The sequence below is a fragment of the Myotis daubentonii genome, chromosome 1, assembly GCF_963259705.1.
Source record: "Myotis daubentonii chromosome 1, mMyoDau2.1, whole genome shotgun sequence".
NCBI classification, from domain to species: domain Eukaryota; kingdom Metazoa; phylum Chordata; class Mammalia; order Chiroptera; family Vespertilionidae; genus Myotis; species Myotis daubentonii.
Window position 1 is genome coordinate 41,292,564 of NC_081840.1, and position 27,956 is coordinate 41,320,519.

Sequence of the window (27,956 nt, forward strand, 5' to 3'; positions counted from 1 at the left end):
CAAATGGAAACTAACCCTGGGGTTGCTCCGTTTCCACCTGGAAGTTTCATCAAGTTCCACTTGAGCTTTGCTCCCCTTGGCCTGTCTCCCAGCGAGGCTTCCTTTTCCCACTCCCGCAGCCACCAGCAAGAGGAAAAGTGGGTCGTGCTGGGAGCACGCTGGGACAGAGGCAGGGATGTCACCTGCCATGTGGGAGGTGACCCAGCTGGCTCCCGGGTGACCTGGACATTCCCAGTTCCACACTAAATATCCCTTAGCGGTTTCCTGTTCCCTGTCTGCCGGTGAAGCCTCAGAAACAACCCCGGTTTTATAAATGTAAAAGGCTTCCCGTGGTTTCCCAGAGGTTGTCCTGCAGGGGATTTCCTGTTGACAGAAATACAGGAAGAAGCAGCGGAGAGGACGTGCTGGTTCAACATCTGTGTCTGAGTCCCTCTGCTGGCGGTCACGCTGCTGGGGGAGGCCTGCTGCTTCTGGGGCCGGGAAAACTGGCCAAGCAGGCAGGATGGGCCCATCCTATCACAGCCAACAGCCGGCGGCCTCGCAGGCACTGTGCTGAGACAGCAGGGCTCAATGTCTGCAATGTCAGGTCCATCCCCGGCCGTGCTCAGATTCCACACACAGAAATAGCAAGGGAAATATTTAAGCCAGCGGTTTTCAAACTTGGCACAGATGAACCAATTGCTAAGATTCTGTGCACAACAAAAAAATATATTTTTGCCGATCTGACAAAAAAAAAATAGGTATAATTTTGATTCATTCACACCAGACAGCTATTGTGTTGGCTGTTGTCATTTTTTAATTTGATAACCTAAGAGAAAAAAGGTCAGGTATTGCATCTTTTAAAAATTCTTTCAGCACACGGTTGAAAATTGTTGATTTAAGCTGGGGGGATGGGGGCTTTAGGATTTTTTTTCTCTCCGTATATTGTAGGGAATTCCAAATCTGAGGCTCTTGTCTCTTATCCGTGATTAATAAGTGCACACTCGGGAACTGGCTGTTGCTGGCTGGTTCCCTGTCCAAAAGAACACTGTGCTTGCAGCACCAGGGAGTGTGTCATCCGAGGAGCCTGGCCACACTGCCGCCTTTATGCGCTCAGCACAGCTGGCCATCTGTTTTACTCAGATGACTGGCTCTTATTTTCTCAGCACCCGTCTCTGATTAGACTCTTTGTCAGTGGCATATCTCTTTAACTAGCCTGTCTGTCTGTCTGACATTGGGCATTCCTCCCACTTTATCCTGCTTGCTATTTCTCATTGACTCCGGCATGTGACTGGTCTTACATGGCCAAAGAGAGTTTGATGAATCTCTGCTTGGGAGACCGTTTAAACAACAGGATGATCAGGGAGACAGCAGGCTCTTGTGGTAGGACACAGCAGTTTATTTCAGAAAACCAAGAGGCATCTGTTCACCTGGGTAACAAAAAATCTATTTGGAAGCTTCGTTTTTGTGAATGTCAATAAATGCAAATAATTGGGCCCCTCTATATAAAAGCCAATGTTGGTGCCAAAAATTATCTAAGGCAAGGCAAGTTATATAATTTGAGGCAGAAAAAAAGAAATAACAATTGCTTGACAATTTTTTTTTTCTTTCACTAGTGTTGTCTTCTCATAATTTGCTGCCTGCATCAGTTTTCCAGGAAGTCAGAGGAGTGGTTAGGAAGAAAATTGGAAAAGCAATTTGGAGGTGGGGAGAGAAGGAGCTTGTGAAACAGGCAAAGGGAGGTTGTTGCAGGTGACAGGTATGGTGGGCAGAGGGTGGAGGAGGCAAGGAAGGTGCCAGGAAGATGATTCTCTCACTCAAAAGAAATGCAATCTGAGGTAACCTCCTATTTGAATACATGCTGTAAATAAAACCTCCCTCTTCTTCTTTTTTTTAAACAGGAACCACTTGAATTAAAATTTCCAAACATCTCTTATCCTGCCCTGGGGCTCTTGAAGGTAAAATCATGGTTTCCAGCCAGCCAGGAAGCACACAGCCTCTGTTCTCCCTGGGGAATCCACAGATTGAAAAGTGTTCCTTTCAGAATTCTTCTCCTTTCAAAAGTATAAATATTTTCAGTTTTTAAAATGGTCCCATTCTATTACGGTAATAGCATCTGTAAGTGTTTTTCACTTTAAAGATTTTTTTAAATTGCTTTTTAGAAGAGCGAGGGAGATATTCGTCAGCTGCCTCCTGCGCGCCCCTCCTGGGATGGAACCCGAGATCCAGACTTGTACCCTGACTGGGAATTGAACCCGTGACCTTTCAGTACAAGGGAGATGCCCAGCCGAGGCGCACACCACTTTAAATAAACCCAACATTGTATTTGACTTCTAAATTTACACAAAATAGAAATTTCAGAGGAGTGGCGCTTGTTTTTAAAAAGGATCCTTTTCTTCGAAAAATGTTTAGCCATAGGATCCTTTTAAAGAGCCAACGCCTAGTATACTTGAAGTAGATTTTGATTTTAAAGCTTTATATACAAAACTTTATATACATACACATGTTTAGAAATGTCTTATGTAAATGAGGTGCCAATTAAAATATTTGCAAGTTACTGTCAATATATTTCATCCATTTCAAAAAGTATTTAATGCATTTACTGATGCATTTATAACATAATTTAAAATGTGAGACAGTTCATTGGGGTATGGGGTTATGAGATTTAATCTATTCAATTATGAGCCCTATGGCCTATTTATTGGCAAAGCAAATAGTTAAGAATGTTGTAATATAAAGGGATGTATATTATGCCTCTGCTTCCATGCAGACACGTGTGCTTGTAATGCATAGACTATTTCTGAAGGAACATACACAAAAAATCTGATTTTAGAAGGGGGAATGGAAGAAGCAGAGTGGTGGAGAGACTTTGCTGAATCTTGTAGGCATTTTATTTTTACCACGTGTAGGGATTATTTTTTAAATTAAAAAAATACACATCTAGTTGTTTTGTTTTTTTCTTTTGTTGATTTCAGAGAGGAAAGGAGAGGGAGAGAGAAACATCAATGATGAGAGAGAATCATTGATTGGCTGCCTCCTGCAGGCCCCCCACTGGGGATCAAACCCACAACTGGGCATGTGCCCCTGACCAAAATCGAACCCGGGACCCTTCTGTTTGCAGGCTGACACTCTGTCCACTAAGCCAAACTGGCTAGGGCACCACATCTAGTTTTTACAAAGTACATGCAATGGGCTAAACAGACTAAGTGTATTCTACTCCCTCGGGGCAGAGCACCAACTGTTCTCAGGAAGAGAACAAGGTGGAGAAATGATTTTTTATTACTATTTCTAGAATCTATTACGTGGTTTCTCATTTAGGAATGATCATGGAAGGAACTAAAATCATGACTGGATGTTTTTCCCCCCTTTACTTCCCCCCTCCCCCTCTTGTTTCCAACTGATTAAACTAAGTTTAATCTTACAAAGGAGAAAGAAATTACATTAATAAGTTAGTATTATATTTTTAAAGTAAGATGGAATGTTCTCTTCTTTCAGGGCTGTCTTCACATGGATCCTGCTGAGAGACTGACGTGTGAACAGCTGCTGCAGCACCCATATTTTGACAGCATCAGAGAAATAAGGGATTTGGCAAAATATGACAAACCAACAAGGAAGACCCTGAGACAGAATCCAAAGCACCTGCCTGGGGTAAAAATGGGGCACTGCTTTACGAAAGCATCCAAGGTTACAGCTTCAAATGACCGCATACCTGCCACTTGGTGAAAGAGTCTGAATCTATATTTGAGTGGCAATTGTGGCTTGCAGCTCCAGCACCTCGTTCTAGCACCTCGTTCCAGCCCCGGGACACTGGTCACATGATTTCCCAACCAGGGCCCCAAGAGACAGCTGCCTCCTAAGGCTCCTTCTCCTTGAATCCGAAAGGTGCCCTTGCCCTGCAGCTCCCGGCTGCCACACAGGGCTAGGGTGTCTGGCGTGCATGAGCACAGGTCTCAACCGGTACCTGGGTGTCAGTCCAGCTTTGGAAAATGAAGTCAGATTTATCCCAGCTAGCTCGGGGTCATCTTGTTTACCTTGAATATTGACATCCCAGGTTTATACCAAAAAGGAAGTGTTTCCCATCCTGATCCTTTAATCGTCAGAGTTGGCTAGGGTCAATGCAGTGATGAGTGCCTCAGTGATAGCAGGACAGTGCATGTAACCAAATAGCATCCAAACGGCACACTGGGAGCCCCGAACAGTCGCGATTGGCGTAAAGTGGCAGAATGGCCTCCCATTGCCTTGTCATAAGCCAAAAGCTGTAAAAATTTAGAATGGACTATATTCAGAACCACAACTAAGATGAGCTGGCTGCCCTAGTCACTTCCGGAACTGCCTTAAACTTTCCCTTTGCAGCCTCTACTGCTCAGCAGGCTGAATGATATCTGATGGTGTGTGTGAGGTCTGGAGGAGGGAAGAGGTTGTTCAGGCCATTAGGAACGGGTACCAAATGAACTCCAGGGCCCTAAGATAGACCGGAGTTTCAAAATTAAGAATGCTTTCATTTTATTCTCTATCATATGTGATCCAAATAGCAAAACAGACTGGAAATAGACTTTCTCCCCTTATCATGCTGTTTGTGTTTAAGAATAAAGGGTCTTGATGGAAATATTTTTACTTGAAAGAATATGGGAATACCACTAATTTGTATTACTTGTAAGTACTGAACTATTCAGCTGTTTGATTGAAAAATAAAAAGTACCTGCTTTTCAGATACCTATGGCTATCTAGTACAACTAGTGCCCCAGTGAAGGGATTCGTGCACATTGGAAGAAAATTGATCAGAAGGTGGCTGGCAGGGCGGAACTGGGAGAGATACGGGATAGACATGCCCTGGAGCCAACCTCCCGCAGTCTTTCCCTGGCTGGCCGCACCTGGGGCAACACTGCAGCTCAAAGGGTGTCTGTGGAGTGAACAGGGTCCTTCCGGCAGGTGGGGTCCCTCAGCCTGGCCTGTGGAGATCGGCCGAAACCAGCTCTCTGACATCCCCTGAGGAGTCCCAGATTGCCAGAGGGCAGTTCTCAGGTGTCACACCCCGGAATCAGGCTCCCTCCTCTCTGGTTCCAGGGCATGTCACCCAGGAACCACCGCTGCCAAGTCACCACAGCTCAGCAGCTCCTGTGTTGAGCGTCTGACCCCTGGTGGTCAGTGCGTGTCATACCTACCGGCCAGTCGTTTAGCCATACACACACACACACACACACACACACACACACACACACACACACACAATATAGGTGTGTTCTCCTTACTTTCACATGACATTTCCTGGTAGCATGAAGGGAGTTCTTTTTAACCAAGGAGTAAGTGGGCAAATCGCCCAAGTGCCCCAACATTAGTTGTCTTTCCTATAAAACAAGGCATTGGCTTAAAAGGTTCCTAAGGTCCTGTGAATGTCTGCTTTTCCCCAATAATGTTAACATGTAGATTTTTCATTTTCACATTCTCTAAATTTTCCTTAATGTGCATGTTTTTCTTTTTAATATGAAATAAATCTCTAAAAGGAAAAGTAGGGACCAAAATTAAATGTTTTGTCCTTTCTCAGGTTCTGGATTCTGGGCAGAAAAAGTATTTCTGTGCTAAAAATTTTACTTATGTCTTTTGTGATGTGTTATCAACAATGAAAAAAGTGTATGATGTTGAAACTAATTCTATGTGTTGTATTTTCAGTTTCAGAACCTACCTCAGTTGACTGGCAGCAGCATCCTTCCAGCTTTGGATAATAAGAAGTACTACTATAATACCAAGAAACTTAACTACCGTTTTCCAAACATTTAAGGAGCTTGGAGATGGATGAAAAAAAAGAACTGATCAATAACCCCCAAGAAAATAAAACATACATTTGACTGAAGACCATGACAATGTTGAGAAAACATAAGTAACTAACTGGAGGAAGACACTTGGCAAGATGTGAAGGGAAATTCCAGAAGCAATCTTCCATGCTTGATGATGGTATCCAGAACAGAAAGGAAAAACTCGTTTTGATTTCCACTTGTGTTTTTGTTGTATCTAAGTAGCTGGACTTATGGACAGAAATATAAGTAGTATCTACTGCCCATTCCTCTCGCAAAACTAGTCACGTAAAAAGGATTTATGCTTCAGTTGTACAATGTGCAACAAGTGAAAAATAGATTACAAAACACCCAAATGTATTTCCTTGGATCCTATCTCCTGCTTTTTCAGATTGCTTCAACATCATATTTAAAAAGTTTTTGTTCTTGAAATCAAAATACTTAAAATCCCACTTCCTGTTTGCTCTATCTCTTGGTTTTTAAAAATGTAAACCATTTTTTGGAATATTTAAGAGTTGTTCAAAATATTTAATATCATGGATTATCACAAAAGACTAGCATATGCTTATATATTTAGTGATATGTTTATAGATATTTTCCCCATGTACTTTTGTCTTTACCTTTAGTAAAGGATGCATCATCGTCACTTTTTCAGGCAAGATGGATTTACTATATCCATCTACATTTGTTCACCCAGTTCCCCTTGCTAACAATGGCATGAAGATTGGCAGCTGCCAAGGTGATCAAGAAGTAGAACAAAACCTATAGGGTTGGCAAGAACTACACCTGCCAGCCTAAAAGCATTTATAACTTCATGCTCTCCAGCTCAGCCTCAGGCTTGGAGACAGATCTGCAGGTAGGGCTATAGGGATCTGGGTTTTGGAAGAAATTGCTTGTGAGCTTTTACTTGGGTCATGAAAGACATTAGGTTGTAAACCTAATATATATACACACAGGGTGGGGCAAAAGTAGATTTACAGTTGCTTGTATAGAAAACAATACAATAATAATATAAGAATAAACCAAGTTTCATGTATTCATAACTGTAAACCTACTTTTGCCCCACTGTGTGTGTGCGTGGGTACACTATGATAACTAATAATAAAAATGTAGTCTAGCCCTAACTGGTTTGGCTCAGTGGATAGAGCGTCAGCCTGCGGACTGAAGGGTCCCAGGTTCGATTCCGGTCAAGGGCGTGTACCTGGGTTGCGGGCACATCCCCAGTAGGGGATGTACAGGAGGCAGCTGATCGATGTTTCTCTCTCATCGATGTTTCTAACTCTCTATCCCTCTCCCTTCTTCTCTGTAAAAATCAATTAAATATATTTTTAAAAAATGTAGTCTAAGTGCTGATGGGTGGTAAAGATCGTCAGCCTGAGCATTGAAGGGTCTCAGGTACCACTTCCGGTCAAGGGCACATACCTGGGTTGCAGATTGGATCCCTGGCCTGACCTGGTTGGGGTGTGTGCAGGAGGAACTAATTGAGTGTCTCTCTCATATCAATTTGTCTCTCTCACTTTCTCTCCCTCCCTACCTTTCTTCCACTCGCTCTCTAAAAACCAATGGAAAAAATATCCTCCAGTGAGGATTAAAAAAAAAAGTATTACTAAGGATTCCTAGCTTTGCACAGTGATACTTAAAATGACAAAATTAGCTCTGCTTTGGCCTATTGCTCCTATTCAAACAGCTTTTTCATCCTTGTCACCTGGACACAAGGGCAATATAAAATTCTGTTTCTTATAACTCAGCCATTTTTGGTTGATGTGATGCTCCTATTTCCTAGCAGTTCTCAGCCATGGTTTTAAACGTTGTATTTGACTGTATCTTCGAAACATTTCTTCTACACCCTCAGTTTACTGCTATGTTAATTTTCTTCATGAGAGCATATGGCCTTATTACTTACAGCTAAGTAATCCACCAAATTCTGACAACTGTTCAATCATTTTGGCTGCCCAGCCAATTTAATGATATCCATAGTCTTCCTCATGTATGTAGCTTCTTGCGTAGAGCTGATAGTAAGCTGACTAATCCCAGTATTATCTAATTCTTGTTATGTAGCCTTGATTCAAAGGACAAAGAAGGATATCCAACTTCTGTGACTAGTTTACATTTGGTGTTTTTCTTCTTTTCCTTAACACAAAACAATGCACTTGACAAGGCAGATGACTATAACTGCATAATTAATCTAATAGTTTTACAGAAAACCACTCAGAATAGAAAAGTAGCTCCAGACTAAACTGTGGTGAATCAGTTGCTTCATCATACGGTAATCAAACAAATGAGACAGGAGTGCTTATTGTTTATGAGTTCTATAAATGTATGCTTATGTTTAACCATATCTGTAATCCTTTCTTCACATGGAATCACCACTGTTTCACGTGAAACTATTCTATATCCTTGTCTTTTTTGTAAATGTACTAATTTCTGATTTTTTTAAAATGACAGTGGCAATTATATTAGTAAATAGTGTATCATTTATGGTATGTGCTATTTATACAAGCTAGTTTCTGAACACAATTAAAATTCATTTTTCTACCTAAATTCTGTATCATAGAAAGTGTTTATTTTGACATTATTTGCAAAGTTATATTCAAACCAAATGTACAGAAATCCACAAACAAGTTGGCATATAACTAACAATAACTGAATCAGGGCCACTTTAAGCAGGTAAAAATAAAGATATATTTTTATCTACTTAATAATAATCTTTAACACTGTTTTCTAGATATAAAATGAATTTTGTCTTTATGATATCCTTGAGCTCACAGGAAATAGTATCCACTGTATATGGGGAAATAAAAATCCATTTCTAATTGACATGTTAAAGTTTTCTGTTTATAGCAATTTTTTAATTTAAGCAAAAAGTAAGTGCTGGTCTTCATGATTGGTTCCTCTATTCTAATGCAATCAGAGGAACTATTTGAATTCAGCCAAGTATTTATGTCTACTTATAATAAAATACCAGACTAAGCTTAGAAAATAGACAAGTTAGCCAGAAACTACTCATTCAGAGAAAGGGTGTAAGTATGAAAAACACAGGAATGCAGAATTATGAGAAAGGCATGCAAATCCTGAGAGCGATATGAATGCCTCCACAACTACTGACTTCTTGGCATAATTGACTTCAATGAATCTGAAATTTAGCTTTCAGTTTTTCAAAATTATACATTTATAGTAATGTGCTTCAATAACTTTAAAGTGCAACATAAATTACTGTTAAAATACAATCAAGAATATCTGTGTTGTACATTTAAATGTATTTAAAGAATTCTAAGTCAGTATCTACATCGAGATATCTATATAAATATCTATATAAAATGAGTAAATTAGAATTAAAATGTTACCTAGTTTGCATCATTTCAGTTTACTAACTTTAATGAATCTCATCTGAATATTTATTTTCTACATGATGGACTTTCTGCTTTTAAAATATCATGATATGACATCCTTATAGTTCTAATGATGCTTACATAATATTCGTTGCTGTTTAGGATCAATTTTAAATGATACTTTATATTGAATAAGGCACTTATTGATGATTATTATTTTGCTTCAAGTCTAATTTTAGTTCCAGATAAGGTAGTAATGCCTTAAAGATTTTAACAAGGTTTTCTTTCTCTCTTATTCCAGGAAGATCACTTAGCAACAAATACCTGAGGTTTCTGTAAAAAAAGAAAGAAGTTACTTCAATTTGGCCTTTACTCTTATAGCATTAAAACTAAACTTGATTTATTGACTCTTAGAAAAAACTACAGTCAGAATATGTATATTTGTTGTCCAGAATTACATCAATAATTCTAGCTGAATCTTTCCAAATACTATATGTATATTATGGCATAGAATACCTTTGCTTGAGAGAGATAAAATATGAATCTTAACCTAGAAAGGGAAACAAATTAGCAAAGTTCTTAAAGGAACTCAAAATGAATCCTTGAAGCCTCAACTAATGTAAGAAACAAATAATCTAGTATTTTTGGTTCTAATGTTTAAAATTTCTCAAACTTCCTGTGATAGGTTATTGGCAAAACATGGAAGAAATTAATTTAAAAAGTGGAGAGGAAGCATATTAGCTAATGTTTGAGAGCTTACTGTAGCAGGCACCATGCTAGGAACTTTACTTAGATTTAATTTTTTAAGCAATATCCCTAAAAAATGCAATAAAACCATAATGTATTAAAGTTGATAATTTCAACTGTTTTAAAGTATTAAAGATGAAAAGTTAAGTCATTTTCTTTTATTTTTCAAAACAAGACACCATCCCTCAACTGTTTTAAATTCTTATTTTTCACCTTAACATCATTATCAAGTTTCCATTTTGGCACTGACCACCTACCTTAATTTTTGCAAAGCAATGATGCCTTTGTCTGTGACATTCCCACATGAAATTATTTCCATTTCCAACAAACTTTTTTGTAAATTTTCAAGTTGACTAATTCTCTCCAAACAGTCATCCTCGATATAATGACACTTGCATAGCCTTATTTTTTCAACATGCTGTAGGCCCTCTGGGAGGAAAAGAGCAGTTTAAGAACCTGTTTTACCATTAAAATAACCAACTCTCCTGGTTTTCCCAGGGCTGTTCTGATTTTAGGATTGAAAGTCCTATGTCCTGGGAAACCTCTCAGTCCCAGGAAAACTGGAACAATCAGTCACCTTAATAACCATACATGGTATTCACTATACAAGTTGTGCTGATAGGACCATTTTGCAGTGAAACATCCAGCCACTGGGGGGGGGGGGGGGGGGACCACCCAAGTAGAAGCTGTGTGGATAGAATTATTCCTACATCATTAAGGATTTCTTAATGACAAAAGTTTGACAAAGACAGTTTGACAAACAAGGCTTGAATTTTAAGTCAATAAGCCACAGAATAAAGTCATGTAGAGACAAACTTAGTAAGGGGAGAAAGGAGAGGAAGGTGCTTGTAACCTCTAATTTAAAAATATTATACATAAGAAGAAACAAACTGGATGATATTCAAAAGGCAAAAAGGACATATCTACGACTATAATATTCAACTGCAACAAAACGTCACTGTAAATCACCTGCATTTTTCATAAGCAAATGATAGGGTAGTTACCAAGGTGATCAAATCCAATGTTCATGATACAAGAGTCAGTGGCATCGATGGCCTGGATCTTGTATTTGTCCAGAGGGCCTGTTGGGAGGTTGTTGTAGTCCTTCTGCCACCTCTCCTGGCCATGATAGCGTACCATGGCCCCACAGCGAAGCAGCCACTCGGAGGCCGCCCTTTCGGGGCCAACTTCCTTGATGCGTTCACGATCTACTCTATTGGAAAGAGAACAAAAGCAGTTAGCTTGTACTATAATCATTAGCTTTTTAACTATAGTCATCAACATAAATACGGAAAAGACTTTTCATTTCAAATGACTGAGGGAAACAAGTATACTAGTGAGATCCATTTTAAAAAAAACATACAATGACTCTACCTGCTACCTTTCTTGCTTTATTTTTGTTTCCAAGTGAACTCTGTGAAGGCATATTATCTTATACTAGGGGCCCGGTGCACGAAATTCGTGCACTGGGTGTGTGTGGGGAGGGGAGTGTCCCTCAGCCCAGCCTGCCCCCTCTCACATACTGGGAGGCCTCAGGCGTTGACCCCCATCACCCTCCAATCGCAGGATCGGCCCCTTGCCCAGGCCTGACGCCTCCGCCAGAGGTGTCAGGCTTGGACAGGGGACCCCCATCTCCCCCTGATCACTGGCTCTGGCCCCCGCCCAGGCCTGAGGCCTCTGGCCCAGGAATCATGCCTGGGCAGGGGACCCCCATCTCTCTCTGATCGCTTGCTCCACCCCCCGCCCAAGCCTGACGCCTCTGACCCAGGCTTCAGGCCTGAGCAAGGGGACCATCATATCCCCCCAATCCCCGGCTCCGCCTCCCACCCAGGCCTGATGCCTCGGCCAGAGGAGTTGACCCTCATCACCCTCCGATCTCCAATCACCGGATCGGCCCCTTGACCAGGCCTTTGGCCTCTGGCAGAGGTGTCAGGCCTGGGCAGGGGACCCCCAGCCCCCCGCGGTTGCAGGCTCCGCCCCTGCCCAGGCCTAACGCCTCTGGCCTAGGCGTCCGGCCCGGGCAGCGGGGACCCGCAGCTGCAGCGGCCCCATGATCATGGGCTCCGCTTTAGGCCCAGGCAAGGGACCCCTAGCTCCCGGGACTGCCAGCTTTGACCATGCCCAGCTCCCATCGCTGGCTCCACCCCTACTTCCTGCTATCACTGGCCAGGGCGGAAAAGGCGCCTGATTCTCCGATCATGGCTGGGGGGCAGGGCAAAGGCGGCCCCAGGGCCGCCTTTGCCCTGCCCCCCAGCTCTTAGCTCCCCCCTGGGTTTCTGATCACTGTCAGTGGCAGGGGGCTTCTTCCTGCTTTCCCTTTCGCCTCCCTGCATTGAGCCTACATATGCAAATTAACCGCCATCTTGTTGGCAGTTAACCGCCATCTTGTTGGCAGTTAACTGCCAATCTTAGTTGGCAGTTAATTTGCATATAACCCTGATTAGCCAATGAAAAGGGTATTGTCGTACGCCAATTACCATTTTTCTCTTTTATTAGATAGGATGAGTTTATCGGGCAGAAGTGAGTCTTCATTGATTCAGATGTAGCACAGTGCTTGACACCAGGAAGTACTCAATAACTTGTATCAAAAGAATGATACACTTGGTTATTGTGTTTATTAATGATAAAAGATTAAAGGGAATAATTTTGAACCTATGTTCAAATTAATCTTATTAAATGATATTAATTTTTATATATGCCTTTTTCTATTTTTTTTTTTTTTTTTTTTTTTGATTTTTTTTTTTTTTTTTTTTTTTTGATGGGCGACAACTTGATATCCTAGGCATCACTAAACTGTGTACAACTGGAGACGCGGCATTAGAGAAGAGCAGGCAGCAAAAGTAAACAGAGTGGACTTGAGATCAATCTTCATTATTTTGCCCATTATTTCATTATGTGTACACAGAAGCATGAATGCAATTTGAAATCTTTTCATGGCAATAAAGTTACAATCACCCATCTATGTGACTAACACCTTAACTCCAAATATTTGATCTGTAATGTGTAAGCAAGCAGTTTCTCGTCACACAATTATTAAAATGTGTTGTTTTTTCCTATTAGAAACCAGCAACTCATTTTTTGTGTTTATTTTTTTTGAAGAACTATTTCTTCTCCAATAACCGGCTCATTTTTATCATTTATCAAAAACTAAAGGGTGGGGGAAGAAAGTGTGATGGATTAAAAAATTCATTTTTTAAGGAAAGATAAAATTCATTTTCACAAATTTACAAGTGTCGTTGCTGGTGCAGAATTCATCCTACTAAGCAATCAGACTGGAAATCAAAGGCAAGTTCCCCTCCAACTCAGGAATCAGCATTATTTCAAAATTATGGATTTTTGTGTATTTTCTTAAATCAAGCGACAGTCTGTTTCAGCCAAGTGATTTGATTTGGAAGTTAGAAGACACCATAAACTATGTTGTGCACAAACCCAAGGCATCTCCTTTTCATTCTAGCCCATTTTTGCAAAAGGGAGGAAGAGTTTCTCTCTAAAGAGCCACTAAAGAGAGGAAAGATGTCAGTGAGAGTTGGTTCTACAAGCAGGTGTCGGCACACACAGCGCACAGGCGGCTACAGCAGGTCCACTCGGCGGTAATAGAGGAGGTAGGCTGTGCGGTCTGCAGCGGGCTTCACCACCTGGTATTGGTTAATCACCTTGACCAGCTGGTCATCGATGCGCAGCCAGCCATTCAGACCAATCTGGAAGACGTCCGTAGTGTAGTGACCACCCGTCGCACTGCTGCCATGATGGTAGACCACTGCAAATAGTCTATAGGTTCTGTGGCATTTAAAATTCTTATTTTTAACTCCTGGAGAAAGCAGCTCTTTACTAATTTCCAAGTCCACAGGATATTCAATATTTTTTATGAGCTTCTGACATCCGCCAGTCTTCTCATAAACAAATCGTTTCAGGTGCAGCACGAGGACAGGAGGAAGCTTTTCCAGGGTCACCCTCCGGCTAATCTCCACCTCTTGTTTGGTTTTTGTGGTATAACCTTGGACAGATTCTCTTGCCACCAAGCTTTCCAATGCATCCTGGACGGTGCGGATCTTGTCAGACTGGATATCCAACTGCAGCGTGAAAAATGGCTGCAAGGTGGCAGATTCTTTTGAACTCTGCTGGTAAACCACAGACCTGATGTGTCCCCCAAAAATGCCAGTGATTGGGGTCTGAACGAAGTCCGCCTGGCGAGTGACTGAAGTCTTATTTCTGGGGCCCACTTGCTCCCATTCGTCCTCACTTCCTTCACCGGGTTCTTCCTGCTCTTCCTCATTAACTGAGTAGCTTTTGGGTCCATTGGAAATAGGAAGTTTATCATTATTTGGTGAGAGAAGTTTCTTTAGGTTCAACATTTCCTCATGAAGTCCATTTAGAATGAAGCCCAAGTATTCCTCGGCATCTTCTTGTCGACCCTTTTCAGACAGGCTTGACTTGATGACTGTCAGGAGTCTATAAATATATGTGGGTTCAAAGGCAGCTCCAGGGCGGATATCCCTCACGATTTTATCCCCAAGAGCTTGTCTGGGTTTTGGAGGTACTGGCATATTAGTAAACTCATTCATTAGCCGAACAAAGCTGTCTATCATGGGTGTTGAAGTACAAGGTCTTTGCACTTTTGAATACAGAGGAATGAACTTCATCAGGTGATACATCGGAGGGCAAGCAACCAGTGCCTGCAGTGTAGCATTAATGTAGCACCAGTTTCCTTTGTTGATCAGTCCACGGGGTTGCAATGAAACTGGTTTATGTATTAGGGTTACATTCTCCAGTAACTCTGCAATCTTTATGGCTACAGGATCCTCTGAAACTGGAACAAGCCCTTCCTTGATTTCAGCCTGCTTTTCAGAGACCAGGGGAGATGTGGCAGGAAGGGAATACTTAGTTTCCACAGAAGCCACAGGCGAGGAGGAAGAGGACTTAGAATCATGGAAAAGACTGGCCCACGACTTAGGCTGACTGACAGGAGTGGTGCCCGCCACAGAGGCCAGGGCCTCGGCGGGAGGGGAAGTGCTCTCGGCCTTAGCTGGGTCCGAGTCCGTGCTTTCGACAGTGTGCAACTCCATCCCATTGGCAGCTGAGCCCTCACCCAAGGATTCAAGTATTTGTCCGTTAGTAACGCCAAGGTTTTCAGTAGTATCAGTCCCAACATAAGGGTGAGCCACAGCTGTCCTCAACAGGCTGTCCCTGTCAGCCTCTGCAGGAAGGCAGGACTGTTCAAAGTTAGGCCCCTGGCAGCCCTCAGGTGGCCCTGCAGTCCTAGCATTGCTGTCCAAGGCTCTAGGGAAAGAACCTCCAGGCACAGCGCCACTGACGAAGTCTGTGGAGTCCTGAGGGCTGCTACAAGTCCTGGGTGTTCCCAGCAAGGGCATATCGCCCATCAACTCTACATCCTCTGTGCATATGTGGTTCAGGATTGTTAGACTGGCATGGCCATTGACCATGGGGGAAATATTACCCTCGCTGCCATCTTTCAAGTAACTATAATATCCAGGTGGACGTTTTTTCTTCTTTTTACGCTCCCTTTGTCCAAGACCACCCGAGGTGCCATCGTTTTCCAAAACTTCCGCTTCTGCGTTGGAACTGCCATCCAGATCAAGGGCAGAGCCTGGGTACTGGCAGTCAATGGAGCTGTAGTTGGCTTCTTTATCTATGTCATCAGGGGTCTTTTTGGAAGTTGTGCAACTAAGAATAAATTCAGGGGCCTGAGGGTTCAATGTGCTTGAAATACTGTAGTTGGGAGTTCTCTGCAAAGTGTCATTGGATTCAATTACTTCATTAACACCAAACTCAATTCTCTGATATTCTTGTCCATCAGGTAGTTCATCTGCAGCCTGTGTGCCACACAGAACTGATCCATTGTATGGAGGAAGCTCAACTGAAGAGCGAGGAGTCACAAAGAATTGATTGAATTCATCAGGGCTAAAATCTCCAAAAATATACCTATTCACAGGAGAGGACAACCACAGCATGGCATGCTTCAAAACAGAAGGCAGAATGGAGTTAACTGGCTGACAGCTTCTGGTTTCTCAGGTCTTCTGCTGAAAATGGGGTATGGCCGAGGAGCCTGTGGGCTGCGGAGGGCCATGGCGGCCCGTTTCAATGAGCCTTGCCGCTCGCCCGACTCCTCACGCTGCTTCCCCCGCCGCCGCCATCTTCTCGCCCGCACATAGGCCCCTTTTTCTATAGTCAATGGTGTTATTGCTATATTAAGCAATGAGGAAATTAGCTTCTTCAGTTTCAAAATGATGCTTTTAAGCATGCCACCCATTAATTTTTTAAAAACTTGAGTTGCCTTCATAGTAATCAAAAGGCTAACTACATCCATTTAGAAGCCATAGAGTTAAATATTCTAAAATTACATTTACTGAGCTTTTCTGATTATAAAAATAATAAATGTTCATTTTAGAAAACTTGAAAGACATGGAAAAGCCAAATAAGATAAAAGTCACTGACATCCTGCAACCCAGTCATATGTTAATATTTTATAATCTATTTTGGGGTCTTTATTCAATTTGTGTATATATTTTATTTGTTTTTAAACAAAATGAGGCTCATACTGCACACACTATACAAAAAAATCATTTGGAATATAAGAAATAACCAAATAACTATTGCGAATTCATCTATCTTTAACAATTCTCACATTTCTTCATTTTAATTAGAGTAACTTACTTATTAAACACTGCATTCAACCAGCCCCAGAAGTATCTGTAGTCACATGACCATGGGAGTTTCTTTAAGCCACACAACTGCCAGGAAATTTTTCCAAACAGCATCATTTGATCTAGAAACACAACACAGTATTAATATTAGATCATCAACTGGCAATCAGAGTCATGTACATATAGTCACTTCACAACTTCAAAGTCAATGATGTTGTGCCAATAAAGCTGATGACTCACTTGCCTCTCAATCTCTATTGAAGAAGTCACTCCTGTCTCAGTTTCCCAGTTTCTTTTGCTGCAAAAAAAAAAAAAAAAAATGAGCTCTGTGGTTCCTTACAGCCTTGATATTAAGTTCCACTGTTCTATACTGTCTGCACTGTTGCCACCTGGTGTCCATATAAAATTATTGAAACAACCCCACTCCCAATCTACATTTCCAGTATCAAAATGGCAAACTAAAATCACCTAGGGAGCAATATGCCGCGGTCCACACAATTACATCCAGGAAGGAAGAGGTGACATGGAAACAGATCTTCCTATGACAAGAGTGCAAATAGTGTCAACAGAACAGTGCAAAGAGCTGTGGAAGGGCAGCTGGGAAAGACTGGGCAAGTAGCTTCACCTCTCTGACCCTTGGTTTTCTCATTTGTAAAAAGAGATGATGTGCGCAGATGATTTCCAGCTGTAAAAACCTATAACCATGAGTTGAGGAAGTGATTTTTGAATTGGATCTCGATTTATGTCAATTCAAGTCTCTCTAGAAGTATGCCAGGTGCGGGAGAAACACTGAGAAATGAAACTTGGTCTCTGCCTTTGAGGAGCTAACAACTTAAGGCAGAGTGGAGTGAGCGAAAACAAGTTGCCAAGTAGTTAAAATAAAAGATATTGTCTGATAAATACTTCAAAAGTTAAAATAAGAACAGACCAGAATTTCAATCATCCAGGTGATTAGCTGGGGCAGGGACATTTAAGTCATGTTGCATTTCAGTTTGGTTAGCTTATGAGGGTAATGAGGAGACAATTTACAGTCACATCAGAAAGGGTCTGGCATAATCAGCCAGGAAATTTTGACTTTCTTCTGCAGGTGGCTGGGAGTCACTGAAGTTTTAGCACAGAACACTGGCATTTTTAGAACTATGCTTCAGGAATACTACTCAAACAGCAACATCAAGATCGAGTACACTAGCACCGGACAGAAAGACGGCTAACAAGGGCTTCAACTACATGTGGCCATGGGAAAGGGCCGGGGGTGGGGGCTGGGGGAGAGGAGAATTGGAATGACATTGCAGAATGGATTCCACATGATCCAGTAAATGAGATTATAGGGGCGAGGGCCAGAGAAACTGAAGGTGACACTAAGTTTTGCTCCTGAGTCACTGGTCGGATGATGGTGCCATTATGAAATCAATGTCAGAAGGACAGGGTTGTGGTTTATTCCCCAGCTTTTCATATTCTAAATATGAAGTGTTGGCAGGACTTCTAAGAGGTGATGACCAACAAGTGATTAGAATCAGTGTTACAAAATGGTAGAGCTGGAAGGAACTCAGATCACCTAGACAACACTATCTCCACGTCACCTCATTTAGAGGCAAGGAAACTGAAGCCCTGATATTAAGTAACTTGCTGACACCCTACATCCTTTCCAGAACAAGGTGGGGTTTTAATAAATGCATGTGTTTAAAAGGACTTGCCCAGTGTTTCATGGCTAATTGGTGGCAGTGCTGAAACTTGAACCTAGTTCTGGCTACTACCAGTCCAGAGCTCTTTCCTTGGTCATAAGATGGTCCTGCAACTCAGGGAAAAAGGGAGGACTAGAAAGAGGCCTGCGTGGGAACCACCTCAGAGCTGAGGAAGTGACTGAGGACGTGGAGGCTGTGGAACAGTGAGAGACGAGGTCTGAGGACAGAATTTGGAATCACCTACTCACCCCCTCCCTTTTCCACCATCACTCTGCCTGCATTACTGCAAACTTTCCCTTCCCCCTGCTATCACCTCCACGTTCTCAGCCCTTCCCAGCTTCTTGTTAAAGCTCCCTCCACCTGTGTCCACCTCTAATAACTCCATTGGCTGCCAACCTCATTTATAAATCTGGACTTTCTAGCTTCAGTTCAACTCAGGCTGTGCCCTCTATTTACCATTCCTCCCCACCCACCCAAACCTGTCTATGGAAATCTCACCCAACTTCAAGACCTTATTCAAATGCCATCTTCGTCCATCCATCCATCCATTCATTCACTCAATAAATATTTACTGAATGTCTGCTATACCTAGTTCAAGAGGTATAATGGGAAGATAGAAAAACCAAACAAAACAACAGAGACAAAGATATGGTTCCTGTCCTCATAGAATGTATAGTCTGATGAAGGCAGAAGACATAAAGAAATAACATGCAACATGGTGTCTTAGTAGAGGTATGAACACGTTCTGTCAGAGCCTAAAAGAATTTTCTTTTGGGATGGCTCTGAAAGGATGATTAAAAGTTTCCAGTTAGGCAGAAAAAAGAAAAGTATGTAGAGCAAAAGGAAGACCAAGGATCACATCTTATTCATTTCCATTTTGCTTAGTACCTAGCACAATGCAAGAGTTTAATGAATGTTTGCTAGTAGTCTTTAATGATTGATATATTTCCATGGAGAAAGGTAAAAACCAGAGAAACTGTTATTAAGCAGGTAAATTTGAGTGGTCTATGAAAACTGATGGACTTTGACTTATTTTGGCCCACCTTATAATTCAGCTTAAAGAAAAGGCCAAATTTGCTACTTCAGCTATGATTTCTAAAAATACTAGATATTATATTAAAATAATTTAAACATGAAAATCAAATGTTTATTTATCAATAAGGATAAAAAATAAATTGGTAGGTTTTTACATTCTCAAGTGTGACTTGCTAATTAAATTTAGCAATTTCTAAGGAATTCAAGCTACCTCTGGGAATGCTTTCTATATGGAAAGAGGAGACCTCTAGTGGTGAGTTGGTGAATTTAACTCTAATGGATTAAAAGAAACCAGTTAAAAGCAAGTTAAAAATTACTACTAAATTACTGCTGCAATAAATAATTCAGGAATTAAAATAATTTAAAAAGACCTTCTTACTATCAGAACATGGCTTAGAGCCATAAATTTATAACTGATGTTTCTAAAACTTGCAATTATGTTTATGACTTAGAGAAGGCCAGACCTCGCAGCTGAGGGTGGTGTCATGAACACAAATGTCTCTAGCTAGCCAAATATCTTACAGGGTATATAAATGTAAGGTGAGCTCTTGATTTGAAATTACTTAATTGAAAGGGGAGAGGGTAAGCAGAAAAAAAATTTTATAAAAAGAGCATGTGTATTGGAGTGCTTTTACCTTGTTAAACTAAGAAACACATGCTCAAAATCAGAGCAATAAAAAGCTACTATGGTCCATGAAAGTCTGATCACAGACCCTGGAAGTGTCTAATGCTGTATTCAATCTAGTAACAAATCAACTACTACAACTGTGCAAACTAAAAAATAACCATTTCGGTGGGGGGGGGGGGTGTCAAAGTTTAGAAAATAAAAATAAATAAATAAATAATAACCATCTCCACTACATATCTATCAGAATGATTAAAATAAAAAATAGTGCCGAAACCGGTTTGGCTCGGTGGATAGAGCGTCGGCCTGCGGACTGAAAGGTCCCAGGTTTGATTCCGGTCAAGGACATGTACCTGGGTTGCGGGCACATCCCCAGTGGGAGATGTGCAGGAGGCAGCTGATCGATGTTTCTCTCTCATCGATGTTTCTAACTCTCTATCTCTCTCCCTTCCTCTCTGTGGAAAATCAATAAAATATATTTAAAAAAATAAAAGATAAAAAATAAAAAATAGTGACACCACGCTACTGGTTTGGGTCAGTGAATAAAGCATCAGCCCGAGGACCGAAGGGTCCTGGGTTCAATTCCAGTCAAGGGCACGAACCTCGGTTGCAGGCCCTGGTTGGGGCGCGTGTGGGAGGCAACCAATCGATGTGTCTCTCTCACATTGATGTTTTCCTCTCTCTCCCCTTCCCTTCTACTCGCTCTAAAAATCAATGGAAAAATATCCTCAGGAGAAAGTGGGTCACTCGAATATTGCTGGTGGAAATGTATAAAGGTGCAGCCACTTTGGGAAAGCAGTTTGGCAGTTTCCTATCAAAATAAACAGGGGCTTATCATATGACCCAGCAATTGTACGCTTGGGCATTTCTCCCAGGCAAACAACAATAGGTTCATACATAAAAAGCTGCACATTAATGTGAACAGCAGCTTTATTCAAAAGTAGGTAAAAACTGGCAACAACTCAGATGTCCTTTAGTGGGTGAATGGTTAAACATACTGTGGTGCCATGAACTACTACTGGACAGTAAGGAATGAGCCATCAATACATGGACCTCAGGGGATTATGCTGAATGCAAAAAGCCAGTTTCCCAAAAGTTATACACAGTATCATTCTGTTTATATAAATTCTTAAAAGTGACACAATTTTAGAAAGAGAGAAGAGTCTGGGGAGGGGTGCCCTGCGGTAGGGAGGTGAGGTTATACAAGGGCAGGGGGGATTCTTGTGATGCACTGTGCTGTAGCTTGACCCTGGGGGTGGGTACCAGAACCCACACACGTGATGAAAACTATGTGGAACTAAATACACACATACATGTGACACTGGGGAAATCTAAGTAAGACCCATGGATGGTGTCAACGTCAATGTCCTGGTTGTAATGTGCCACAGTTTTGCAAGATGTTATCACTGAGGGAGACTGAGCAGACGGTACACAGAATCTCTACTGTTTCTTACAACTGCATGGACAGCTACAATTATCTCAAAAATTTTTTAAGAATTTCAAAAATAACCATCCCTTAAAAATAGTGATGGCACAAGCAGGTAACATTTTGTTTGCACAAATAAAGCAGAACATGTACAACTAACCTGAAGGATAAAGCCATTCGAGCATGACAACTACCGACTATTCGCTGTGCTAAGAGCTGATGAGGCTGAGGAGGGAGACCCGACATTAGTCCTAGTTCATGGGCGGGCGGGCGGGCGGGCACAGAGGCGAAAAGGCTCCAGAAGCCCCCTGAGGCCTGGAACCAAATCCAAACGGGCAGGTGAGTCCCTCCGGCCATGAGGCGGCACCACTCTGTGGTTCTGTCCCGCTGTTCTGACCCGACACATGTTCACCTGCCCTGGAGCACGGTGTTAAGCTGGCAGGTGATCATCACAGTTTTAGATGAATGAGGCATTTGAGAGATTCCAGCCCACCACCCGCACTTTTCGGTGAGATCACGGGAGGTGTGACCTGCACAGGAAGTCGGTATTCCCAGGCCCGCGCGGGGTACTGAAAACTGTATCTCGGCCCCGTGTTAACGACCAGGAAACAGGTCGCTAAACGATGGCCGAGGCCGAGCGGGGCCTGGGTCATCGAGGCGGTATTTACAGGACCCCAAATAGCCGGATGAATGGCAGCGCGGGAGCCCCACAAAAGAAGGCCGCGGGGCTCTAAGGGCCTCGGTCCGGAGCGCGGGCTAAGGCCGGCCGGCGCGCGCTGACCCGGGCCGGAGCCCGGGAGCCCGGGAGCCGACGGGGCTGGGCGGGGCCGAACCGAAGGCAGGGAGGCCGCTGGGCCCGCCCAAACGAGTTTTCACTATAATCATGCCCAGACTTTCTTCCCGGGACCCGCATTCGGTGGACGTCCAAGGTCAGACGCCGCGACGCGGCGGGGCAGGTTGTCGGTAAGCCCGGCGCGCGGAGAAGGGAAAGGGCAGCGTGAAACCACCACCCTAGGCCCCTCCCGCTCGGGCCCAGCTCCTCAACTCACTGCGTCGCCGGAAGGGAGCGAGCGCGCGTCCCGGCGTGTACGGCTGCGCCGGCCTGCCCTTCGCCCTCCGCCGCGCGCGCCCATTGGTCACTGGCAGCCCTCCCACGTGGAGCGAAGGCGCGCGCCTCATTGGTCCGTGCGTGGGAGGCGGGGCTAGAGGGCACCGCGGACCCTGCCGAGTGTCCTGCTCCAGTGGCCACGCTGGGGCTGAGGCAGGGGAGGGGACGCAGGCGATGGTGTCCGCGCTGCGTTACCTGGGCACTGCCTGCGGATGGGCCCGCGCAGGTTCCCCCAGGGGCATCCCCGCGGCGTGCGGGCCCGCGCTGGGCAGGCCGCGGCCGCTGTGCCAGGGTGCCCGCAGTGCCAGCACTAGGTGAGTAGCCGCCGGCCGCCTACGCTGCATCTTCGAGGTGCTTGTTGCTGGACCTGCGCCCAGGGGAGGTGCTTCTTACTCCCCTGCCCCCGGCGTGAGAGAAGGTCGAGATCCTGCGGAGCACGGGCTCCACGCTCGGATCTCAGGAGCCACCTGCAGGGTTTATTCGTCGTGTTTGTGGGCGGGAGGAGAAGAATGAGAGTGCTGAGTAGAGGGCTACCACAGCCTGTCTGCATACAACCCCTCCACGTCCTATTTCACTCCGGGCGGGCTTGCTTGAGCTCCTTGAAGGTTCGGTTGTGGATGGGAGCCTAGGCTCGCCCGCAGGTGATCGTTTTGAGCGTTCAAGGACCTTGCCCGCTGTAAGCAATCAAATAACGCTGTTTATTAGCTGGCATCTCGGGTGCTGCTTGGAAGATCTGGATCCAGTCTTCAATCAGTTCCAGGCAGACACTGCGCAGTTACCTCACTGAGAAGCAGCTCAGTGGCTGATCGAAGCCTGCAGAATCCAGTGTCCTGTGATTTAAAGTTTGGAGGTCACATGGGAACCACTGTTTTTCTCTGCTTTCTTTAGAGATGATGGTTTGTGCGAAGCTGGAAAGCTTGGCTGTTTCGAGAATTAAGAAGTTGAGTGTGACTGGAGCTTAGCGTCAGAGATGGTGTGGAAGGACGCCAGGAGAGGGGCTGCCTCACCACAGGGGTTTTATTTTATTTTAATTACACAGCGAATTTTATTCTAAGAGCGTTGGGAAGCTTTTAAAGGGTTGTTAAGAAGAGGGAGTGATTGAATGCTGATGTTTCAAAAATTTACTCTGGTTGCTGTATGTTACTGTATTGGAGGGGGATTAGAATGGGATAGGATCTGGGGAAGCTTTTCTTAAGGGAAGAAAAGTAGGGTTAGGGAAGGTTTTGTTTATACTTTTTATTTTGAGATAATTATGGATTTATAGAAGTTTGCAACAAAGCAGCACTCTCATTTACCCCAATGATAACATCTTACATAACTATAGTACCATATCAATACCAGGAAATTGACATCGGTTCAATCCATAAACCTTGTTCAGATTTCATCAGTTTTACATGCACTCATATGTGTGTGTGTATGTTTCTATGCAATTATGTGTTATTTTGTGTAACTACCACCACAATTCAGAAACAAATATTCCGTCAATACAAAAATATCCCTTGTGTTATATTCACATCCCATCTCTACACCTTTCTAACCACTTCCTAACCTGTGGCAACCACTAATCTATTCCCCAGCTCTATAATTTTTCACTTTGAGAATGTTCTGTAAGTAGAATGACACAGTATGTAATCTTTTGAGATTGGCTTTTTTTCACCTTGAGATCCATCTAAGTGTTACCTATATGAATAGTGATTCCCTTTAATTGTTGAGTAGCATTACATGGTATGGATGTATCACTTTTTTTTAACCATTCACCAGTTGAAGGATATCTGGGTTGTTTCCAGTTTTTGGCTACGAATAAAGCTGCTATAAATATTTATGTACAGTCTTTGTATGAGCATAATTTTTCCTTTCTCTGGGATAAATGCAGGCGCTAAGACTACAGTACATATTTAGTTTTTTAAGAAACTGCCATATTCTTTTTTCAGAGTGACTATTATTTTACATTCCTACCAGTAATATGTGAGTGATTCAGTTCTTCCTCCTCTTCACCAGCATTTGGTATAATCACCTTTTTTTTTTAATTTTAGCCATTTTGATATGAGTGTAGTGATCTGTCATTGTAGTTTTAATTTGCATTTCCCTAATGAGTAATGGAATTGAACATCGTTTCATGTGTTTATTTGCCACCTGTATACCTATCCTCTTTGATGATATGTTTGTTCATATCTTTTTTTCCCATTTTCTAAATGGCTTGTTTATTTGGAAAGTTCTTTTTTTTTAAATATATTTTATTGATTTTTTTTACAGAGAGGAAGGGAGAGAGAGAGTTAGAAACATCAATGAGAGAGAAACATCGATCAGCTGCCTCCTGCACATCTCCTATTGGGGATGTGCCCGCAACCCAGGTACATGCCCTTGACCGGAATCGAACCTGGGACCCTTCAGTCCGCAGGTCGACGCTCTATCCACTGAGCCAAACCGGTTTCGGCAGAAAGTTCTTAATAGATATTCTAGATAGAGTACTTTGTCACATAAATGGTTTGCAAGTATTTCCCCCCAATTTGTTGGTTTTATTCTTATCCTCTTAACAGGATCTTTTGCAGAGCAAAAGTTTTTAATTTTGATGAAGTACAGCTTATCAATTTTTTCTTTCATGGATCATGTTTTTGGTGTAAACTTTCACCTAGCCCTACATCACAAAGACTTTTTTCCTGTATTTTCTTCCAAAAGTTTTATAGTGAATATTTGATTATATAAAACATTTTTGTTAATTTTGTTTAGTTAGAATAATGGTATTGTGTGTGTTTTGAAGAGGCCTTTTAGAAATAATATATTAAAATAATTACAGATGATGTTTAAGATTTGCATCAAAATAATATAATGCAGGAGGGGATTAAATGGGGGGAGGGGAAGAAGCAAGAGTGTCCATATTTCTCTAAAACCTAAGGTCAGTGCTAAAAGGAATCTTTTACACTCCTCATTGCATTAGACTTTACAAGGCCTTTCTAATTTTTAAAATGGTTGTATAATCAGGGTTTGTTGTGGCTAAAATTGTGGTTCTGAACCTACTGGCTGTTTTCTTTTTAACAGAAAAAAAGATAAATTGTTGCATACCAAGGTGTTGAAGACTTAATGTGTTAGCTAATCCTCAAGAATACTGCACTTGAATTTTAAAAGAATAGATGGTAGAGAAGAATGTGATGCTTAACACAGGTAGCTGGCCCAGGCAGAGTACTGTGGGGATTTAGAGCAGCTTGATCAACTAGCCACCCTGCCTGCTGGGTGGAGCTGATGGTACTACTGACCAGCAATGCAGGTAACTTTGAAGGGTGTCTTCATGAGCATGAAGCCATATAGCACAAAACCCAATAAATATTTGCTTTTAATGATTACAAATTAATAGTTTAATTAATTATCCATAGATGATAAAAATGTTGCATATGAAGTTGGATGAGGTCTACTGTAAATGTGCATTACTTTAACAGTGACTTTCTCTTGAAGCTCATTTGACGTAGTCGTTATCGGTGGTGGAATTGTGGGGCTTGCCTCTGCCAGAGCACTCATCCTGCGACATCCAGCACTTTCCATTGGTGTCCTGGAAAAGGAGAAAGAATTAGGTATGTATGGTTGATGTATGTTATCAGTGCTGCTCTTCAGGCTTATCCTGAACCCCCGCTTATTTTGTCAAATCTGCATCTGTTATGCTGAGTGTCAATGTTAGTAGGCTAGCTTGAGTTCTCCATAAAGCAGAGTCTAACTAGGACTTTGGTATAGGTGATTTACTTGAGAGGTTATCTAGGAGACAGGAGTGAGGGGGCGGGATAGTATACAGGGAAGGAGGGAGAGCCACATGAGGGTATCTTATTGAAGTTGTTGTGATTTTGATTCTACTGGGACCTCTGAGGAGCTACATAAACATTTCCCAGCATCATGGTCATTTATCCATCAGCTCCTGTCCCTATGGGCTGAGGGTTGCCTCTAGAAATGTTGAGTTCTCTTTCCCAACATTAGACAAAGCCCTGGGGTAGAATGCAGAGAACCATAATGGTCCCTTGAAGTGGTTTGCTGGAAGTGAGAGGTGAGTTTGTGCACCAAAGTTGTAACTAAAATCAAAGGTGGGCTGGAGGGATGTGACACAGTCAACAAAGATGGCAGCTACAGGAATTTACCAGTGCTCTGGCTGTAAGAATTTTAAATAATGTGGTCTGATAGCTTCAAAGATGTTTGTTCCCCCACTTATTAGGTTTTGTATGAGTCATTTATTTTCTCTTATCCTGTTTCTCTTGTTTGGTAGCTATTCACCAGACTGGACATAACAGTGGTGTCATACATAGTGGAATTTATTATAAACCGGAATCTCTAAAAGCTAAATTATGTGTACAGGGTGCAGCCCTCATCTATGAGTACTGTAACCAAAAGGGAATTTCTTACAAGCAGTGTGGCAAGGTATGGTATTTTACTAGGACCTCGACTTATTTATAACTAACATTTTCTTACCGATGTTTAATGTTGAATTTTTTTAAAACCCTGGATTTTCTTTCTTTACATCAAGTAATTTGCAAAATCTAATATTAGAGAATGTTTTAAAAAGATGGTGTAACTAACTCCATGTAATTAAAAAGATTTTTTGGTACGTTTTTAATGATTTTATAGAGAGAGGAAGGAAGAGGGAGAGAGAAACATTGATGTGAGAGAGAAACATTAATCGGTTGCCTTCCAAATGAACCCCGACCGGGGATAGAACCTGAAACTTGGGTACAGGATAAGGCTTCAACCAACTGAGCCACACCAGCCAGGGCACTCCATGTAATTTTTAAAGTAACAGCTTTATTGACATAATTTATATGCCATACAATTCACCCTTTAAAAGTATACAATTCAGTTTTTAGTGTAGTCACAGAAGGTGTAGCTATCACCATTATCTAATTTTAGAACATATTCATTATCCCAAAAAGAAACCATATATCCATTGATAGTCATTCCCACTCCCCCTGCTTCCTAGTTCTTCCCAGACCCTGGTAACTACTAGTATATTTTCTGGATTTGACTATTCTGGACACTCCATGTAAATGAATTCATACAATATGTTGTCTTTTGTGACTGGCTTCTTTCACTTAGCATATTTTTCAGGTTCATTCATTTGTGGCATGAATCAATACTTCATTCTTTTTATATATTTCATTATGTAGATATACCAAATTTCGTTTATCCATTTTACAGCTGATGGACATTTGGGTTGTTTCCACCTTTTGGCTATTAAAATAACACTGCTATGGAATTTATACAGGTTTTTGTATGGACCTGTTTTCATTTCCCTCGGACATGTACCTAGGAGTGGAATTGCTGGGTTATAGGTAACTCCATGTTTAACGTTTGAGGAGCTGCCAAACTGTTTTCCAAAGTGCTGCACTGTTTTATATTCCCATCAACAATTAATGAGGATTCTAATATCTCCACATCCTCACCAACATCTATTATTATCTGTCTTTTTTATTTTAGCCATCCTCGATGTGAAGAGGTATATGTCATTGTGGTTTTGACTTGCATTTCCCTAATTATTAATGATATTGAGCATCTTTTCATATGCTTATTGGCTATTCATTTATCTTTGAAAAAATGTCTATTCAA

At 42.2% G+C, this 27,956-nt stretch overlaps 4 protein-coding genes across 15 annotated transcripts in view; 2 read left to right on the forward strand and 2 right to left on the reverse strand.

The window, feature by feature from the left end:
- Positions 1-8,309, forward strand: part of CDKL1 (cyclin dependent kinase like 1) — a 49,746-nt gene extending 41,437 nt beyond the window's left edge. For 4 of the 5 annotated variants that reach the window (XM_059696758.1, XM_059696741.1, XM_059696769.1 and 1 more), the window contains 3 exons: positions 1,881-2,042; positions 3,475-3,627; positions 5,647-8,309. In XM_059696758.1, the coding sequence (XP_059552741.1) occupies positions 1,881-2,042; positions 3,475-3,627; positions 5,647-5,754 (423 nt within the window). In that variant the 3' untranslated portion in view covers positions 5,755-8,309. The remainder of the gene's footprint in view (positions 1-1,880; positions 2,043-3,474; positions 3,628-5,646) is intronic. The other variant, XM_059696750.1, reaches the window with a different exon arrangement.
- Positions 8,310-22,703, reverse strand: DMAC2L (distal membrane arm assembly component 2 like). 7 transcript variants are annotated; one of them, XM_059696818.1, is made up of 6 exons: positions 22,324-22,390; positions 16,751-16,804; positions 16,517-16,628; positions 10,849-11,057; positions 10,102-10,273; positions 8,310-9,430 (listed from the first exon to the last, which is right to left on the reverse strand). In XM_059696818.1, the coding sequence occupies exons 3-6, from the start codon at positions 16,621-16,623 to the stop codon at positions 9,298-9,300; spliced, it is 621 nt and encodes a 206-aa protein (XP_059552801.1). In that variant the 5' UTR covers positions 16,624-16,628; positions 16,751-16,804; positions 22,324-22,390; the 3' UTR covers positions 8,310-9,297. The 7 variants fall into 7 exon arrangements, with proteins under 7 accessions (XP_059552801.1, XP_059552791.1, XP_059552810.1 ...); XM_059696808.1 differs by having other exon boundaries at positions 16,747-16,804; positions 22,324-22,378; XM_059696827.1 differs by lacking the exon at positions 22,324-22,390 and adding an exon at positions 18,687-19,096 and having other exon boundaries at positions 16,747-16,804.
- LOC132234967 (ubiquitin carboxyl-terminal hydrolase 10-like) lies at positions 12,600-15,828 on the reverse strand. 2 transcript variants are annotated; one of them, XM_059696646.1, is made up of 2 exons: positions 13,813-15,828; positions 12,600-13,601 (listed from the first exon to the last, which is right to left on the reverse strand). In XM_059696646.1, the coding sequence occupies exons 1-2, from the start codon at positions 15,811-15,813 to the stop codon at positions 13,533-13,535; spliced, it is 2,070 nt and encodes a 689-aa protein (XP_059552629.1). In that variant the 5' UTR covers positions 15,814-15,828; the 3' UTR covers positions 12,600-13,532. The 2 variants fall into 2 exon arrangements, with proteins under 2 accessions (XP_059552629.1, XP_059552623.1); XM_059696640.1 differs by having other exon boundaries at positions 12,600-15,828.
- Positions 22,557-27,956, forward strand: part of L2HGDH (L-2-hydroxyglutarate dehydrogenase) — a 38,738-nt gene continuing 33,338 nt past the window's right edge. The window contains exons 1-3 of the mRNA XM_059696719.1: positions 22,557-22,696; positions 25,830-25,945; positions 26,623-26,774. Of these exons, the coding sequence (XP_059552702.1) occupies positions 22,557-22,696; positions 25,830-25,945; positions 26,623-26,774 (408 nt within the window). The remainder of the gene's footprint in view (positions 22,697-25,829; positions 25,946-26,622; positions 26,775-27,956) is intronic.

Bases quoted from the DNA above. Each gene is read 5' to 3' on its own strand.
- LOC132234967 (XM_059696640.1), bottom strand. From the start codon at position 15,813: ATGCTGTGGTTGTCCTCTCCTGTGAATAGGTATATTTTTGGAGATTTT.
- DMAC2L (XM_059696784.1), bottom strand. From the start codon at position 22,453: ATGAGGCGCGCGCCTTCGCTCCACGTGGGAGGGCTGCCAGTGACCAAT. The intron at 16,629-22,323 runs GTGAGTTGAGGA...TTGTGTTTCTAG, and splicing joins CGCTCCCTTCCGGCGACGCA to ATCAAATGATGCTGTTTGGA. The intron at 10,274-10,848 runs GTAACTACCCTA...TTTTCCTCCCAG, and splicing joins CATTGGATTTGATCACCTTG to AGGGCCTACAGCATGTTGAA.